This window comes from Gobius niger (genome assembly GCF_951799975.1).
Source record: "Gobius niger genome assembly, chromosome: 6".
Taxonomy (NCBI): Eukaryota; Metazoa; Chordata; class Actinopteri; order Gobiiformes; family Gobiidae; genus Gobius; species Gobius niger.
In genome coordinates, this window is record NC_136857.1 from 16,521,901 (window position 1) to 16,540,590 (window position 18,690).

The 18,690-nt window shown below is 41.2% G+C and overlaps 2 protein-coding genes across 5 annotated transcripts in view; one reads left to right on the top strand and one right to left on the bottom strand.

The window, feature by feature from the left end:
• Positions 1-2,605, bottom strand: part of LOC306964498 (uncharacterized protein) — a 42,639-nt gene extending 40,034 nt beyond the window's left edge. For 2 of the 3 annotated variants that reach the window (XM_079558512.1, XM_079558511.1), the window contains exon 1: positions 2,216-2,604. The gene's annotated coding sequence lies outside the window, so the exon portion shown is untranslated. Of the gene's footprint in view, positions 1-2,215 lie in introns of all 3 variants that reach the window. The other variant, XM_079558513.1, reaches the window with a different exon arrangement.
• Positions 2,606-6,781: 4,176 nt separating this feature from the next.
• Positions 6,782-18,690, top strand: part of nkain4 (sodium/potassium transporting ATPase interacting 4) — a 45,949-nt gene continuing 34,040 nt past the window's right edge. Inside the window, exon 1 of one of the 2 annotated variants that reach the window (XM_079558526.1) lies at positions 6,782-7,089. In XM_079558526.1, coding sequence (XP_079414652.1) covers positions 7,036-7,089 — 54 coding nt within the window. In that variant the 5' untranslated portion in view covers positions 6,782-7,035. The remainder of the gene's footprint in view (positions 7,090-18,690) is intronic. The other variant, XM_079558527.1, reaches the window with a different exon arrangement.

Below are 18,690 nucleotides of genomic sequence, written 5' to 3' on the forward strand. Positions count from 1 at the left end.
TAGATGCTTTTGCGAATGTTGACATGAAGTCACGCCGTGTGTACTGTAGGTACAAAAGAAAACTACAACAAAAATACTGTCAGTTGCACTTGAAAATTCCACCATGCATTAATAAAGTAACTGTACCATGAGTGGCCTCATAAAAAAAAAAAGAAATCAACTAGAGAATTATACTTGCTGCCATTGATGCCATCATTTAATTTGCAAATAAAATGTCATTTAATCCAACAAATAATTTGAGTGAATCCAAAAAAGACACACTTCCTGACACAAATGCTGACAGCACCAAACATACATTTACTGAGTTTATAATTTTCCAATTTGTCTTACTTTTATTATTATATGAAAAGTAAAAACAAATAAACACATAAATAAAATTATAATTTCCGTGGAGTTCCTGAAAAGTATGAAATGCACCTTCCCACAATATTATTACCGTATCAACAATTGTAGTTGTTTCGGTATAAAAGCTACTGTCCTCCACTTCAACATACGATGACTTCCTACAACATGACTTATTGGGTGCATGTCTTGTGACAGCGCATAAGCAAGTCTATACATTACCAAGCAGCAGACTGGTGTGGGGAGATGGATCTGTCAGTGATGTGCGGACTGGTGGACGGCAGCACAGGGGCGGGTAAAAGAGTGCTCCAGCGCTGTCGCCTTGGGTGCATCAGCAGCAAGAATGGTTCTATGCCCTGTGGGAGCCATCAGACTGCACTGTCACCTCCCGAAGGCTGACACAGCCTGAAAGGGCCCCGCCCCAAGCCCATAGTTCGACATGGCTGATGTTTAATACATATATAAGGAGACCATTGAGGGTGCCCTGTGAAAAATGTAGCAGGCAAAGACAGAGGGTAGACCAGGAAAAGAGGGACTTGGGCGTCAAGTGTGCGTGGGAGGGATCAGGGATATGTTCACCATCATCGAACACGTACAGCTGTAGATCCATAACTCATTTATGATCAAATAGGTGACGTAAGAATCAGAATGGAAGAACATTTTTGCAACTGCAAGAACAAAAAAAATGTATCGCAACTTCAGTCTTCTCGTTAAACATGAGCCATGATGTTAATGATGATAATTACCACCTCATATTGTAACAAGCAGAAGGTTGAAAACATGTGAACTCATTATGACCACTGAAGTGCATTGTAATGATAAGAAGTTGAACTCTTGCCTACTGATCAGTCTGGGACCGAATGTTTGCAGATATAGATATAGATATAGATATAGACTATTAAAAATATCCCAATATTATTAACCGTGTCATCACAATTACTGATCAGAATAACTACAGAGTGCACAACAAAATGCTGCGTGAATCCAGCAAAGAACCAAAGCTTTCGTTTGCAGAGTGAAGGTAGGGTATCACTCAGTCACCAATGCCTTTAGAGCGTCAGGGGTGACCCTCCAGCTTAAGTCAACACCACGACTTTAATGAGGTAAGGTGCACGCGCGCGCGCACTCCAGAGGTGGGTACCCTGGCTGCATAGTAAAGAAGACTCCATTCATCGACATGCACTGAGCCCACTGCTGCCAGCCCCGTGCACACTCTCACCTCCACCCACACCTGCAGCACCACGGCGAGTGCGTCACGCGGATCTTTACAGGTGCGAGATCCAGCTTGCTGCTGCTGCCATATTTTTCCCACTTCATAAATCGTTGCGGAAGATGAGCTCTGGCTTCTTCCCTTCAAATTCATGTGAAAATGAAAATCTAGCACATGAGCACATAGCAGCCATGCATTTCCTCACTATCTCGCGTGTGCCAAACAGTTCACCAGCTCTGAGTCTATAATTAATCAAGTCGAAAGTAGAACTGGTGCCTTTCCCTTATCATCACATACAGCAACCCACGCCCTCCGGGCCATCAGTGGATTATAAAAGCGCGCGTGTGATAGGCAGCCCCTCACAAAAACCTTATTAATTAGGCTCCATGTCCACTGCGAGCAACACATGTTCATTCTAATCAAAACTTCAAAAGGCACACGATCTACCGCCGCACGTTACCAAAGCCGCGCTGCAGCTGAAGCTATGTTGTCAGCGGCGGAACTTCCATGCAACATTGACCCCTTCACGAGACGCTGCACTATACTATGCATCACATGAATGATTGATCAGACAGGTGGGATCGAGTCGAAGCCATAAAGAGGGCGGGAATTTTTTGGGGGGAACCCACGCTCTGCGAAACATGATAGATGCAGGATACTCACCACCCCCCAGTGCATTAGAGGAGCATCCCTGTCTTTTTATGGCCAGCTCTTTGGATGAGTTCTCCTGGGACAGTGCTCCTCCTCGGTCCTCTCTATCATTCTTTGCAGAAGCCTCGGTCTCCAGTCTCCTCACAGCCTCCCCTCGCCCCTTTTGGTTGGCAGCATCACATGTGGGAGCAGCTGCATGTCATGTGGATGTGCGCTGGATTGTGCTGGTGGGTTTGGGGGCTGCAGCGGTCCGTGTCGCGGGATGAGAGCACAAGTGGAAGCGGCAGATTTCTATTTGAGGCGATGCTGACGCGCTACCGGAGGGGCTCGCCTCTCGCCTGTCTCATCTGGCTCCAGTGCCATCAGCGCCAGCTTAGACTGAACCATGTGACTGCATAGAAGTGTCAATGAGCAGAGGATAATAACGTGCATTTCCGGAGACAACTCCCAAACTAAATGAAGCACACCCTCTACTGAAATTAATCAGCTAATGGCAATGGCGGTTAGGTGTAGGCTCAAAACGACGCAGCGTCTTTAGTTTGTAGACAAAAGACAAGATGAATAATGAATTAAAACAAATAAGATATAGCCGATACTCATAAACAAAAGAGTGTACGCATAATATTGCAAATAACTTCATTTATTTCAAGAAATAAATGGCCATTGTAATTGCAGTCATTTTAAATATTCAACAAATGCATATAATAGGCTATTAAACTTATTTTATTTTGAAAAACACATCCTGCCATTTCCTTGCACATGCAATGCTATGTCTCACTTTATGAATTTGTGAAAGAATCCTATTAAATTGAATTTAATTCGACCTAACAAATATCGCCCTCTAGTGGCAGTACTAGTTACACAGACAAAAATGAACCCACATTTTTTTTTGTCATTATCCAGGGAGAAGTGCAGCCCTGCATTTAAAATAATAAATAATAACATTGTACAACACAATTCCATTATTTGTTGCGCTTTAGACTTACATTTGTTCTTTTAAAATATTTGAACAAACTCTCTGCTACTGAAGGCACATGCATCATCTTTAAATTTTTATGAGCAAGACCTAAATAAAGACAGTAGCTCACAGTCAGTGCTGGAGGTTTCCACAGTAGCCAACTCTATGCTCAAGCTTATGAACAGAAAAAGTGTGGTTTGCTATTATAGAATAGAATAGAATAGAATAGAATAGAATAGAATAGAATAGAATAGAATAGAATAGAATAGAATAGAATAGAATAGATTTGATTCTTTACTGAGGTGGAAATTTATCTTTGGCTCATCAACATGCAAAAGCCTATGTTTTTCTGAAATAGTCTAATGGAATATAAATGGGCCCGTGTTGAGTTTGAGCTGTTCATGGGTTCAGTGCTTGCATTGTCAAACCAACAGACTCGCTCCTGAAAAAAGGGATTAAGAAGTTTTGAAAAGGAGAAAGGCAAGCCAATGTCCTCTTGGTCCTATTGTTGTCCACTGTGAGGCTGCAGACTCTTAGGTCGTCCCCACAAAGCAGGTCCCTGAGCAGAGCACACTGCCGCCCTGTCACTTCACATTAGTGTCTGAGGCAGAACAGCGCCCTCAAGGCCCTGGACACAATGTCAGAAGAGTTTTCACGGCCCACATCAGTCAGTCTGGAAGGACTTTTGGGCTAAACGGGACGCAAGTGCGCCCCATCAAGTCTGAGAACACAAGTCTAATACTGACCTTATTCCAGCCTCTGTGTGCACCGCCCACACCACCCTTGTATAATACATGCTCAAAGCATGTTCTCATTATAAATGCAGTTGTGAAGAAGTACTTCATGTACTGGTGCTGAGCAGACTGACACTGTGGGGCATAGTCTTTTTATCACATACTGAATCCTTTTAGCCTGAATCCATTTAGCCTAATGCTACATTCTTGTCTCATATTAAATAATATTTACATAGCATTCACAGAGGTGGATATACAGCAATACTTTAAAAGTAATATTACTAAAGTTTTATATGAAATAAATACATACATACATACATACATTTTCTGAGTCTACAGATAATAAACATGTTCCAATCTAATACTGGTTTTACTACATGAGCATGATGTTGGCCAGAAGGAAGAAAAAAAAGTGATGATGCAGTACCTCACCTTTGTTTTTGGAGATTTCTTGCAAGAACTGTCTCTCTCCCGTGGAGTTGTGTTGGCCCCTGCCCCCCACCTGGGATTGTGACATCATCAGTGTTGGGGAGTAACTAAATACATGTATTTAGAATACATATTTTGAATACTCATTTTGAGTGTTTGAGTAACTGTATTCTGGTAAAGTTACACTTTCATTTGAGAGTGTTTAGAATACAGTTACTTTCCAAATATCAAAGGAATACATCACAGTACTACTCAATCATTAAATTGTAGCTTCTTAAGAAAGAACTTTTTAATGTCTACCTGTTTTTCCTCCAAAAATAAAATCGTGTTTCAACAATCATAGTCGTCATTTTTGTGCCATATTAATACATAAATATAATGACAATCAATGTGAAAGTATTCTAAAAGTATTCAAAACATTCTGAATACAGTATTCTGATTAAACAAAGAAAAGGAATACGTTACAAAATACATTTTAAGGCAAGTATTCAGTATTCAGTAACACATAAACAATTTCAAAGTGTTATCCCCAACACTGGACATCATCGGGTGCAGTGTTCTAAAACTAGTGTGCAGTAATCATGATCATCCCTGTGAATTGTGGGGCTCTGAGCTTTTTAATGATGGCATATCCATACTGAGAATAAGCCAGTAAAACACAATATGTCCTAAAAATGCAGTTTAAGGAAACCTGGTTGAGTTGTGCTTGTGCTGCCCTTTTATTTTTACACCCCAATAATGTTTATACACAACATTAAGCCATTTCATATATCAATTACAAGTTTCACAACCACTAATCAGAACACAAGATAAAATATGGCCTCAGTGTTCCTGAAAAGTGCCCAGTTTGCATGTCAGCTCAGAGCCGTGCACACCCGGAGGTTATTTTTGGAATAGAGGAGGAGCAGCACAGTCTCAGGTGGGTTCATGGTTCTTGAAGGAGTAGTCAGGAGTGAGAGAACAGTGGCACTTAGCAGCATGAGGAAGGGCTCGATGAAATTAGATATGGAGTCTCTCAGCCTGAAGCCCAGTGAAAGATTTATAAAGTTGGTTAATAAGAAAGACCTCATTAAGCTGCTTAGAATATAACACTGCGGTACAACAGACTCAATTTAGCATCTGACCTGGGGATTTCAAAGGAGAAGACTAAACACATTAAAACAGCAGAATAGCAGTAACTTACAGTGTTGCTATATTACAGGGCCAAACTGACAATAAAGCAGACTTGAATTGCCTACCACTCTGAATAAAAATATATAATCCTAATATATCCTATGTTAGAGGAGGGAGAGGGGATGTGTCTGCCTTAAACACCAGTCAAGTTGCAATTTCATGATGAAACACAGAATTATTATTATTTGTTTTTTATGTTTTACATCAGTGTTAATTTTGACAACATATTTTATTTTAGTTTTAGTCTTAGTCTTTTGACTAAAATGTAACTTAATTTTAGTCGAGATTTAGTCAAAAAAATCTTTTCAATTTTAGTCTAGTTTTAGTCGACTAAAAATGCATGTCAATTTAGTCGACTAAATTTAAGACGAATTTAGTCGACTTTGCATTGATAATATTCATTATAATCATATTTAATCTTGTTCCTCTGCTTCATGGAGCTGCTCCACATGAATAAAGCACAAACCTGTTCATTTGGCAGAGAATGTACATGATCTTTCAGACGGTCAATAGAAGTTTGGATGATTTTAGTCTCTCCTTTTCATTTTTATTTAGTCTTATTTTAGTCGACTAAAATATCTGGACATTTTAGTCATAGTTTTAGTCTCATGAGAAACTTTTAATTTAGTTTTAGTCCAATTTTAGTCGTCAACAATATCACTTAGACTAAAATTAAAACTAAATATTTTAGTCGACGAAATTAACACTGCTTTACATCCAGTGAAAAAAATGCTATGTTCTGGTGGGGGAAAAGTCAAACGTGTCTTATGCACTTTCTATGAACACAAAATTGACCGTATGCGGGTTGATGTTCGATATTGTACTTGAGGTGGTTGTGCGTTTGCGCCATTTTGCCACAAGATGGCGCTGGATGGTCCTGTATCTGTATGGGGGTGTGGATCTTTCTTGCATGTACCTTTCAAATCAAACAAAAGCATGAGCTATCATTTTAGTGAAATGCTATCATCCAAGACACACCTCGAGAGACTTTGGTAACTACATTCAAACTTAACATACGCTCTTAATATGTGATTAGATATTCACACAGGCTGGCCCTCTTCTTAAGTCGTATCACCATGGTAATTAATAGCCTTTGTTTTACCTATCTCAATTTAATTGCAGTCACGTGTCTTTCTTGGCCATGGTTCAGCAAACACAGACAGCAGGAGACCCTCGCTGACGTTTTTTTTTTCTCCCTCCCCCCCCCTCCATCTCCCCCAGCCCCTGAATGGCCACCCCCACCACCCCCACTTTACACACACACCCTCCTTTTACTCACCGGCTCCAGCACCATCCCAGTCAGTCAGTCACCTCAAGTGCGCCCGGGTGAGTGGAGCAGGGGAAGCACCGGCCCGACTGTGGACTGTGCCTCGCGGACCTCTGACTGAAAAGAAAGAAGAAGAAAAAAAAAAACAGCACAAAGAATGGGTCTCCAGTGCGTGAGCCTGGACCAAGCCTGAGTTGGGTCAACAGAGCCGGAGAGGTCCCACGCGTAAACCTTCATAAAGTAAGAATAGCGCACGCTGTTGCCGTTCACAATGGGCTGCTGCAGCGGACGGTGCACGCTCATCTTCGTCTGCACTTTACAACTGGTGAGTAAAGCCTAAAGACACTCGTGCAACCTTTATGAGGAAAAAGTTAATTGAGGTGTTTTAAATATGTCGTGAGGTATGCGTGGTGGATGTTCTATGTTATGTATGTTATGTAGGCTAGGTCGGCTCAGGTTTGGTGTTTTTTTTTTTAAACATTTTATTTGAGTTTGAATTGGTCCAAAGCCTCGACAGGTCTCTCCCTGTCAATCCGTTGATGTCTTTTGCATTACCATGACACATTTGTTAAGTGTCTGCCTTTATTGTTGCTGTGGATATGACATTTTCTTGTCTCATCAACTTTTGGCATTTCCGTCTGGCCCGTTTTTAATACGGGGGAACGTAAGTGACAGACAGTTTTGGGACAGTGTGCCCTTGATGCATCCCAAATATGAAAGCCGTTCCCTTTGAAAATGTTCTTTCTGCTGTCTCTTAGTGAACACATCACATACATGTAGGTTAACATGGATTATATGTTTAAGGACTGAAAGATTTATTCACATTTTACCTTTTGAGGACTGGTAATGTCACGCTTGTTGGATCTTTTCTCTCTCTCTCTCCAGCTGATCAGTGGTGTGTGGACTGTGACATTTCAGTAGACAGTAACTTTGCGCTGTTGCATTTAGCTTCCCATTGACTGCACAGGCCAGCTTGCCTCTGTCACTACCCCAGAGTGGAGTTTACTTGACAGGGTGTGACAGTGTTATTTATGGTGGTATTAAAACTGAGCTTGCTCACAGGAGAAGATCCTGCAAGTAAATGCCACTTTTAACAGCTCCGGGGGGCCGTAAAGTCTTCCCCAACACAAAGAAGTTCATAAAAGCTGTGAGGTTTTTGTATAATGCATGAGTTCTGTGGAGAGTTGGTATAACATTGGAGTCACTTAAAACACAAAATACAAACACAGAGGGATATTAATTTTCTTCATTTAGACATTTTGATCATGTTGCAAGCCATATTAAATAAAAGCATCATCTAGAGTTGCTGCTTATTGCTGCCTCAAGGCCAAGAAACACATCTCTGCTCTTGGTCATTAGTGAGTACATTCAAGCATGTTTCAGAGTTCTTGCGAATTATTGATTGTTTCTTAATTAATATTATGAAGATGCTATGGTTTTATTGATTTGTTTCTCGTTTTCAATTTAACTGAGGCAAGAACTGCACAGTGTATAACACATAGTAGTACATGATCTAAAAACAAAACAGACCAATATGGGGCGACAATGGCCCCGTGGTTGCATTCATCCACGGAACAGGGGGTTGGATCCCACTTCAGACATTCGGTCCTTGGACAAAGCAATTCACCTACATTGCCTATGTACCGCTTTTGCTCTGCCCAATCCCGTCAGACCTTGGAAGCTAAGCAGGGAAGGGCCTGGTCGGTACTCGGATGGGAGACCGTTTAGTAACACCAGGAAGCCTAGCGAATGGAGTGAGTGAGTGAGTGGTTGGTGGTGTTCGGAGGGCTGGTTGCCTCGCTTCCGTCAGTCTACCTCAGGGCAGCTGTGGCTACAATAGTAGCTTACCACCACCAAGTATGGAGTGAATGAATAGTGCAATGTGAAGCGTCTTTGAGTGTCCAGAAAAGCGCTATATAAAACCGATGCATTATTATTATTATTATTAAAGGAACAGGCCACCGTTTTTACATACTGAGATATGTTCTTGCCTTAGCTTAGACGAGTTGATGCGCAACTGTCTGGTCTTTGTGCGTGCGCTCAGTCACGCAAATAGACCAGAGACGTTGTTAACATTTAGCCGCTCCCAGCATATATCTCCAAACTGGGGTGAAGTTAGAAGCAACCAAGCTCTTCCACGTTTGCCCTAGTTAAATACAGTTATGTGAAAAGTTGCACGATCCAAGTCTAGTTACACAAAATTAAACATGTCCATTTTCTAAGCGGATAAAAAGGGGTACTATATTGTAAGGCGTAATAACACCTTAGGAGCACATCAACGTCAGCGCAGTAAAGTACTCCTAAGGTATTATTACGCCTTACAATATAGTGCCCCTTTTTTCCACTTAGAAAATCGACATGTTTAATTTTGTGTAACTGTAAACGTGGAAGAGCTTGGTCGCTTCTAACTTCACCCCAGTTTGGAGCAATAGGAATATGCTGGGAGAGGCTAAATGTTAACAACGTCTTTGGTCTATTTGCATGACTGAGCGCATGCACAAAGACCAGACAGTTACGCATCAACATTCGTTTAAGCTAAGGTAAGAACATATCTCAGTATGTAAAAACGGTGGCCTGTTCCTTTAATGATGTGTGAGTGATATGTCGTGGTTGGAGTCTTTGTCAGTCCATCTCAGGACAGCTGTGGATGCACGCGTTACGACCTCCAGGTGTGGAGTGCACGGGTGTTTGTCCACTGTAAGCATGAAAACCGCAATACAATTCCAACACGAGTCTAACTTTTTGACAGAAGTGGAAGTGTTTGATTTGGGTTTTAGTGAATATTTCAGGTGTTCATATCTGTCAGAGGGAGTTTTTGTGTTTTTTTTTTAGCGTGTTTAAGGGAGTCATACGCGATAGTCACACATCTTGCATACAGTGGTGCGAGAAGGAAGTGAAGGGTCACACCTGTTTTCCCTTCAAAGCCTTCATTCCTTTTTGCCTCATTAGAGGGGAAGAGGTTGACCATTTGTTAAGCATTTTAAAGCTGTCGGTGGGCCGCCTCGAAAGCCCCAGAGGGCTCCCACGAAGAGCAATATTTCCCCCTTAGGTGCTACTTCTGGGCAACCTGACATTTCCTCTCCACAACTTAACCCGCATGAGGGGCCAGACCTACCCCCGACTCACCTCTCTCAAAGTTCATCGGGTGGCTTGTCGCCGTGCAGGTGTTTGCGTACGCCCATATGAATATACATGTCGGCGTATGCATATAGACACAAGGGAATCTGCTCTCTTTCTCCCCTGACCGAAACCTATGCATCAGCAATGAGCCTGGCAATTCCCCCACTCCATTACAGGCCAAAACTACCATTAACAAAACAACATGCCCTGCTCCTCAGATGTAAAAATAGCCCCTGTGAACCGCCGTGCTATGTGCTAATTATCCAGACAGAGTGCTTTGATCAAACGTCTTTTGGCATCTCGGCCATCGTCTAATTGAATTGTGGTCTGCTTTCCTCATCAACAGGCCTTAGCGGTACACGGAGCGCATCTCTCAGGGACAGAAGGCGGCCCATAATGAGCTGCTATTGATTGAGATGCCTTGGTTATTGCTCGCCTTTGTAGCCTAACTATTCCAGACAGTGGAGTTGGATGAGTGTCAGAATCTCGATCAGCCTCCTGTAAATGAGCAAATCTTGGATCCAAGCCTAAGCCTGTCTGTCTGACTATTTTCCTTTGTACACAAAAATCATTGAGGCGGGTTTAGTTTTTGCTTGAGGTGGTGACCTAAAATCGACCTTTGAGTGAATTGTTTACTGGCATGGTTATCATTCAGTTTGTGGGTTTGTGAATGCTTTGACACAGTGCAAACATACTGTATAGCAGCAATGTTTGCCTTCTGCTTGGTACACCTTTGGGATGTAGCCTATGGATGTGCAGTAGCAATATCAGATGTCTTGGTCCCACAAGCCCATATGGTGCTGAATTTGAATTGTATTGCATTTCCTTGTCTTTTTAGATATCCTAAGAAAACGTAGCTTTCCATGCTTCAAAGCCATTTCAGTTTCTGGGACTGCTTCCAAGAAAGTTTTAGCTAGAAGTGTAAAGTAAAGTTTAATTCTGAAATGTGTTATCTCAAAGACCCTGGGCCTGAATCACATCATACAAAGGAGTTGGGCTTTCCACCCTCTACTGCAGACTCATTATTCAAACACACTTTTACATATTCAGACGTCGGCTGTCTGTCAATACCTCTAATCTACAGTTGCATTCTTTTAGTGAAAAGACTTGATTGGAAATGCATACAAATAACTTAATCATCATGTTTACATCTTTGGTTTGTTTCTGAATCAGAGGACAATCACTGTTATTGAACTGAATTTTAAATTAACATACACTGCTGCGTATGATCACTTCAACAATGCATATCCTAATTTCAAACCTGCCCTAAATCTGTTCAACTATTAACACAACTCTATAACATTTTTCAATTGATTTCAGTTTTCAAATAACTTTCTCTATGTGCCCCTTTGTGATGATCAATGATAATGAAGTGTTTCCTTTGGCGGTGCCAGTGTGATGGAGGAGATTGGCCTTAGGGAAGGACAGTGGTTGGTAACTGCTCCTTTATCTCCCCTTTTCAATCTCTCCGTCTTTGCCTCTGTGGGACTGGAGCTGTTATTAAGGTTCTGCCAAGCCTCTCTGGACATACCACTGCACAAAGAAATATGATTCACTTTAGACCTAATGCACTGCAAGTAGTTATTGGTGGACCTTTTTCGGTCATAAGCTTTACAGTAAAAGTATTGGTATTTGACACTGTACTAGGATCCTTTTCTCTATATCTATAAGCATATACAGCTAGTTTACTGTATATGTAGAGTTGTAGTTTAAATATTTCTCATTGAATTCAATTATTTTATGTATTAATTCATAGTGACACTATCATCGTTTCATAGACTTTATTTCCCCCCCCCCCATCAGATCACTGTTGAGAAATAAAAGTACCAACATCTCGTTTGTATTTTAAAGACTGAAATATGAACCGCTAGACTAAAACAAGAATGATGCATTTCATTTGACAAGGTCTACAGATTGTATACATTATAAATCCCTATATAGAGACAGAGTTTTTGTTTTCAGAGGACATTAAGCTGCCAAAACAATTGCAGCCTTTTGAAATTGCGACCATTAAAATTGCAATATCGGCTTGAGCCTAGTATGCCATGACAGCTCAATGCATCACTAGTATTTGCTGATGAAATTTTACAGCAACTAAACAGCCATTGTATTTTTTAAAGATAGAGCAAGAGCAGGAGTTCATACGAAGTGTTTAATATAGGATCACACCTTGTGGTCCTAAGGGTAATGGGTGAGAAATGAAGTTCCTAACCTTGTCATCTATTGTCTTTGAGCCATTTTCCTCTCCACTGAAGACTGAAGGTGACTAATTAGGGTAGCTTGTGTGTGGGGGCTGTCACATGACCTCCTGCGCTCAGTCCTGATTGTGGTCTTGACCCGGTCTCTGTTGATTGCTGCTGTACCGCTCAGCGACAATGGCCCATCCACAAAAGAAATACGGCACAGACACCCACTGCTGGTTCACAGGTACAGATGCTAGGCTTTAAAATGCTTTTTTTTATTTATTTAACTTCTGAAATATATATTACAAATGTACATGTTTTTCTTATATCAGAAGTGTCACAACAAATTATTCACATTGCATTATTATGGTAACAAAGATTTTAAAGATAAGATAAGGCTTTACTGATTCCACAGTGGAGAAATTAGCTTGTAGTCATATGGAATAGGTTTTTTAGTTTCAAATTTTATATAGTGCCTCCAGATGCTTCAAGTCGTTTTACAATTCCGTACATTATTCATTCACTCCATACTTGATGGTTGTGAAGCTCACTCACACACACACTCACCTGTTGTACATGTATTTACTTTGTGGTAGGGGAAACCTGTACAGACACAGGGGGAAACAACAATAAAATGCTGTTAGAAAGTTAATCTTGATCCCTCTGGTCATTCTTGGTTTAGCCATGTCCTGCTCTTGATTATGTTTTGATTTTGGCCCACTAACCCAGAAAAAATAAGCATGTTTAATGTATAATAATAATAATAATACATTTGCATTTTGCTTATTTGGTTTAGTATAATGTTATGTTAATCGTATGTTTATTTATGATATATTGGAAAGAAACAGTATATAAGACAGTGTGTTTGAATAAAAAGATCCTTTACTCACAGCAGACTTTTGCTGGTTATCATGCGGCATATCATTAGTGCACCTTGGAGCAAACACAACCTGGATGTAGAGGGAAGAGACGCATGGACTGAATGTATAATGAATGCTCAGGCCCCGCCTCTTTCTTGTATCCTTTGTGGACCCACTACAAAGGCCTGTGTTGTCTTTCCTGTTTTATTTCACTCCCCTGTGCTGTCTGGGACCCATTTTATTCCCCTATTGGGCTTGCATAGTTTGAATATGTCTGAATTATTGATTGGATTTATCAGCAGCAGCGCGAGGAGATCCTGGGAGTTAGAGGTAGAGAATAAAATGGTCAAAGGGGGATGGGGATGATTGACCTCTTCGCCTTTGACCAATTATGAGCATGACCCCAGTGAACTCCCTCCATATTTCCCTTTTTATAAACCTGCAATATCCTCCCTGAGTCCTCCTGCGTGCAGTGGTTAATATGGATGCCCTACCTTTACAATAAAAGAAAGCCTGAAGGTAATCAGCCTGTCAAAGGGAGAGATGTATGATGCAAGAGTCAGCTGATTGGAAAATGGTTAATTTGATAGGGGAAAGGGTTGATGAGAAGAGATTACATTTGAAATTAAAGCAGCTCTGGATCAAATATTAGCATATCCTAACCCTGTATCAGGTTTGTATGTCGATAAATGTAAAGCAACAACTGCATAGACACACTTGTTTATCACAAAAGGGGGGGGGAAGAGCGTTTGCCTTGATGGAATGGTTGATTTATTATAAAAGGTATTACAAATAGGCTACAACTGAACTTGGGTGCCTTAAAATGAGGAGAAAGTTCACATATAGTTTTATTATATGAACAATGTGAACAATTTTTCATTAGAAAGAACCTTCAGTGGTCAGTAACTTACTTTAATAAACCGTTTCCGTAGTTCCTCAGGGGGTTAATACAAGGGTTAATGGGATGATTGGGAGGGTCTTTCATCTCCCCTGGTGTCTGTGGCCAGAAATCCACACTTGCAGCTTTCCTGCACTGGGTCAGAGACCCCAATACACACTAATGGAATCACGAAGAAGACGCTAACAGGCTTATCGGCAAAGCTAACTGTGGGCTAGCAACACAAAACAGTATTTACAGCTTAAGTTTGAGTGAAAAAAATGATCTCCATTGTGTAATTGGATGTACAATATCCTTCTCTCCCTTTGTCTTTTCTGTCAGCATAGTATTTACTCTCACGGACAATTAATGAGAAAAAAAACGCAACATGCTACGACACCTGCAGTGGCCTCTAGGGGCATGCGTTACTTAGTTCTGCTTTACTGGCACTAATTAAGACTTTAGGTGACAGTGTTGCCAGTTAATTTCTAAGCTGATTCTAGCCATAGGATCTGGCAACTGCGGGTGTGGGACTCATTCTGTTTTCTAATTTGATATTCGTTTTAATGTTTGTATAAGCGTTTGGTAAAGGTTTTACTTCACATGATGAGCAAAGTTGCGAAAAAACATTCTCGGGCTCATTCAGGACAAGCAAATGCTTTCTCCCGACTCCCGACGAGTTGGAGCAACTTCTAAACATAGACCAACCTATGTACACTTTATATAGTCTTCAAACTGCACCACAGTGACCCGCCCAAAACTGTAAATAACAGGCTGGAGTTCTGAACATCTGAAATCTTCTGTGACTTCTCTCGGGAATTAAACGGTGGTCCTGATTTGGACTGCTGTGTGCATAGTGGGACACATAATAACACACTCTTTGTCCCCAGAGACCCCCCCCCCCCCCCCCCCCCCCTTTCCTTTACTACTGTGTGTGTGTGGACTATTTTAATGTCTTCAATTTAGCGCGTCATTAATCTCGGTGTTATAGTGAAATCGTTGGGCTGTTTGTGCATATATGTATAGGACATCTCTCTTCTCATATTGGCTGTATGTGTTCCACCTCAGTGACACTGCAATATTAGGCCATAATGGAGATAAAACTCCAACAATTTCCTAAGACATTCCTCTCTTTCCAATCCAGCGGCTTCAGAGGTGCCATTTGTTAAAAACCCGGCACAGAATAAATTGCTTTGGGGAGATCCACAGCTGGGACGGCTGCTATCTCCGCTATTACTCTGGCTGTGAAGCATGTTAATCTTGTTGAAATCATTTAACATCTAAAGTATTTCATTGTCTGGTAATTTCACTGCCTGGTGGTTTGTCTGGTCAACTCATGCTTAGTGGCGGGGCGCTAAGCTGGCTGGAAGAAGCAAATCGGTGATGGTGTTATGATGAAAATAGCAATGTTATTGACTCAATTATGGGCGTGAGAGCTGGAAGGGACAACCCGCCAACAGCTGATGATGATGATGTTCTCTGTCACCACTGAAACAACCTCCTGTTAAAGCACAGACTTAATGGTTGGACATAGTCCTATGCCAGTGTTTATTTAAAAAGCTCATTTAAAAGATAGGGCCTGCAAAACTGTACTAAATGGATCTTTTTGTGTTGTTGTCACTTTTTACACGTCCTTATCTAATTTTTGCCACTTCTTGTTGAGTTTTGTCAATATTTTGCTCTTTCATTGCTTTTTTTGTAGTTTTTTGCTGTGTTCTTATCACATTTTTGTCTCTTTGTTTTCTTCTCGTTTTTGACGCTATTTCATGTTGTCGTCACTTTTTTCAAATTCGTTTTTGTCACTTTTTATTGAGCTTTTGTCACTTTTTGCATTTGTTTATGGAACTTTTTTTCCCCCCTTTTGTTGCTTTTTTGTTGTTCTGCTTGTGGCCTTTTTGGCCCTATTTTGCTGCGCTTTAACCCTCTGTCTCTTTTCATTTTTGACGCTACTTTGAGGTTTTTTGTTTTGGTGAATGGATCAAATGAATGAGGACACATTTTCCTACAGGGATAATAAAGTAAACCTTAACCTTAATCAAGATCAACTGAAAAATGTTGGCCAATGATAAAGATTCCTAAAAAAAACAAAAAACATGCGCTTAGTCAGAGCATTCACTGCTTTCAAAAATCTTTTACATTTTTTTTTATATAATGCTAATTCAGTATTTGTTTTATCGAGATTGTTGTGAGGGACGTTGTCAAGGCTCCCGACTAGGAACATTTGGCTGAACCTAATTCAAAGCATTTCTTTCATAGTCTCAGAGACCAGCCACGCAGAATCCAACCATGGCGACCACATTTCAAACTGAGAAGAAGAAAGTGACTTGCGAAGGCTCCCCACCTTTTAATCCATGTCTCTGCTTTGCCAGAGCAACCACCACCAAGGGCTATCTATCCATCCAGCTCCCCGTGTATACAACCCCGCACACTGCTGTGCTCACCCCGCCATTAGTTACACAGGGCTTAAACCACAGTATAATGAGTCCAGCCAGGCGAAAGGTGAAAAATAGGATTGGAGGGAGAAGGGAAGAAGGCTGCAGGGGAGAGATGACAAGTCGAGGCAAAGCACACTATAGGACACTTAGGAAATAGCCTGCGCATGACTCACGACTTATCTTTTTAGAGACATTTAAACGTCCCTATCGGCTATTGAGCAACTTTGTGTGTGAATATGCAAAACTTTTCACTCCCCTCGGCCATTGGTTTATCCATATTAAATTGAGGCCAGCTTTTTGTATGACTGTCAAGAAGACAAGAGCGGCTCTCAGGCTCAACTGTGGAGCAGTGGATGATTCAAGAGGAGAAAACTTGTACTTGATGACCTAAAAAAGTTAGGGAAAGTAAAGTTTACCCGAAGAGGGGCTATTGCTTTGGGAGAATATGTAAGCTACTCTGTATTGGTATAAGGTATTTAATGGAAGAATTGGACCCATTCTTCAATGTCATTGAGGCAACCTGTCAGAGTTAAATACTGCGCACCCCCAAGTTAAGTCTCTCCCTGCACTTCACCCCTTTCATCTTGTGCAGTCCTGTCTAATAAAGCCTACAGGCCTAAAACCTGAAAAAACAAACAGAAATACAACTGTTTAAGGTAGGAGTCCAGTGTGACTTCAAAACACGGTAATAAAGTTTTTAAATGTCTATTTAAGAAACCATGTTGCAATTAAGTTTAAAAATCAAGAAAAAGGTTTTATGGCATGATACATTTCAACTTTGGATCACATACTGTAGGCGTGTACCTGCATACTGTAAAGTACCATTACCGCCTGTTATTCACATCTGACAAACACAAATTCCTTGCATGTGGTAATTTGTCTGGATGCCATCTTATTCTGATTGAAATCGAGCCACCACAGCCTTTTAACCTTTATGTGTATGTTTTGGCCGGTAACTCGATGATCTGCCCCAACCTGCTACGCCCATTCACCTTCATTACATCTAAACCTGTTTGAAATCAGTATTAAGTAGTGTTATAATGTCATAATGTTGTGATGCGAGGAGCCAAGCATCTTCTCATCCACTGGCAGATGTCCAGCAGCTCTGCCTCAGGTCGTCTGACTCTGAGAGATGTGTGACTACACCGTGACTCACAAGTTCAACCTCAGAGCACTCTCAAAGACACTGATGATGACACAATAGCATCCTGCAATTTACAGAGGACTCACTCAAAGGAAGGACAGGTGAGTTGCAGTATCTTGAGGCTAAGGTGCTGTGGTCGTCTTTAAAAGTTGTCTAAAAAGCTTCATGACAACAGGCCCCACTTGATGCACTTTACAAAACTTTTAAACCAAGGGGATTTTCTGTTATTTTGAATGGAAAATGGCCTCTTTAATGGTCCCCCTGGTTCAAATACGATTATGTTAAATCTTCGCGACACCTTACCTTCCAAAGTGGAAGGTTAAACCCCATTCCGAATATTGGAGTATTTACGACAGCCAGAATGTAATAACCTAACCCTGCATGTGCGGCTAACTTCCCTTCCCACTAAGCACTCCCGTCACTCTAGTGGGAGTCATTTATGATATGGGTTTTATGGGGCGCTACAAAGCCGCCTGCTCTTCCTGGAACAGTATTGGTATCTTTCTGATCAAATTGTGCCGCACTCTCTGCACTAAGATGCTTCCTATGAATTGCTGTCTAATTGTGCCGTTAGGGCGTGTGTCTGTCCATCTCGCCCTGATTGATTGTTGTCATCTCGTAGGATTATTGAGTTAGCTGTGAACATGATAGCTATACCGCAGCTCAGCGAAAGGGAGCGAGCACGCCAGCAAAGTCAAGGAAAATACAGTATTCAAGAGATGAGGGATGGTTCTGTAATTATTAAAGGTCATCAACACTTCTACGCAACTGTTCTGCATGAAGGGCATTTCATGAATTCATGCATTATCGTTTGCTTATTTAAGGATCTTGGGTGGCTTGTTATATCCTTATCAAAGACTGACACGTCATTTGTGTGAGTAATCCTACATTATATCAAGTCTATTTCACTCCTTCCCATTCAAAACACAGATACTTCCATGAAGTTTCTCTGAATTTTACAGTAGAGACCCCTTCACCAGACGTATTCTGATCCTGTCCATGCTCAAACTCTTTTCCCCTTGCACACTGATTAGCAAGTTTGCACAGCTGCCCATGACATAGTAGCTCACAAGAGGAAGAAGTGTTAACTGTTTCTATTAAAGCAGTACTAAGTAACTTGTTAACCTTAATAAATCATTTTTGTAGTCCCTCTGGTGGTTTTACAAGTGTTATGGGATGATTGGGGGGTCTTTCTCCCCCTGGTGTCTCTGGCCAGAAAACCACAATTGCAACTTTCTTGCCTACGGGCCGGAGTCACCAATACACAACTGAATCACGAAGAAGAAGCTAACAGGCTAACGGGCAAA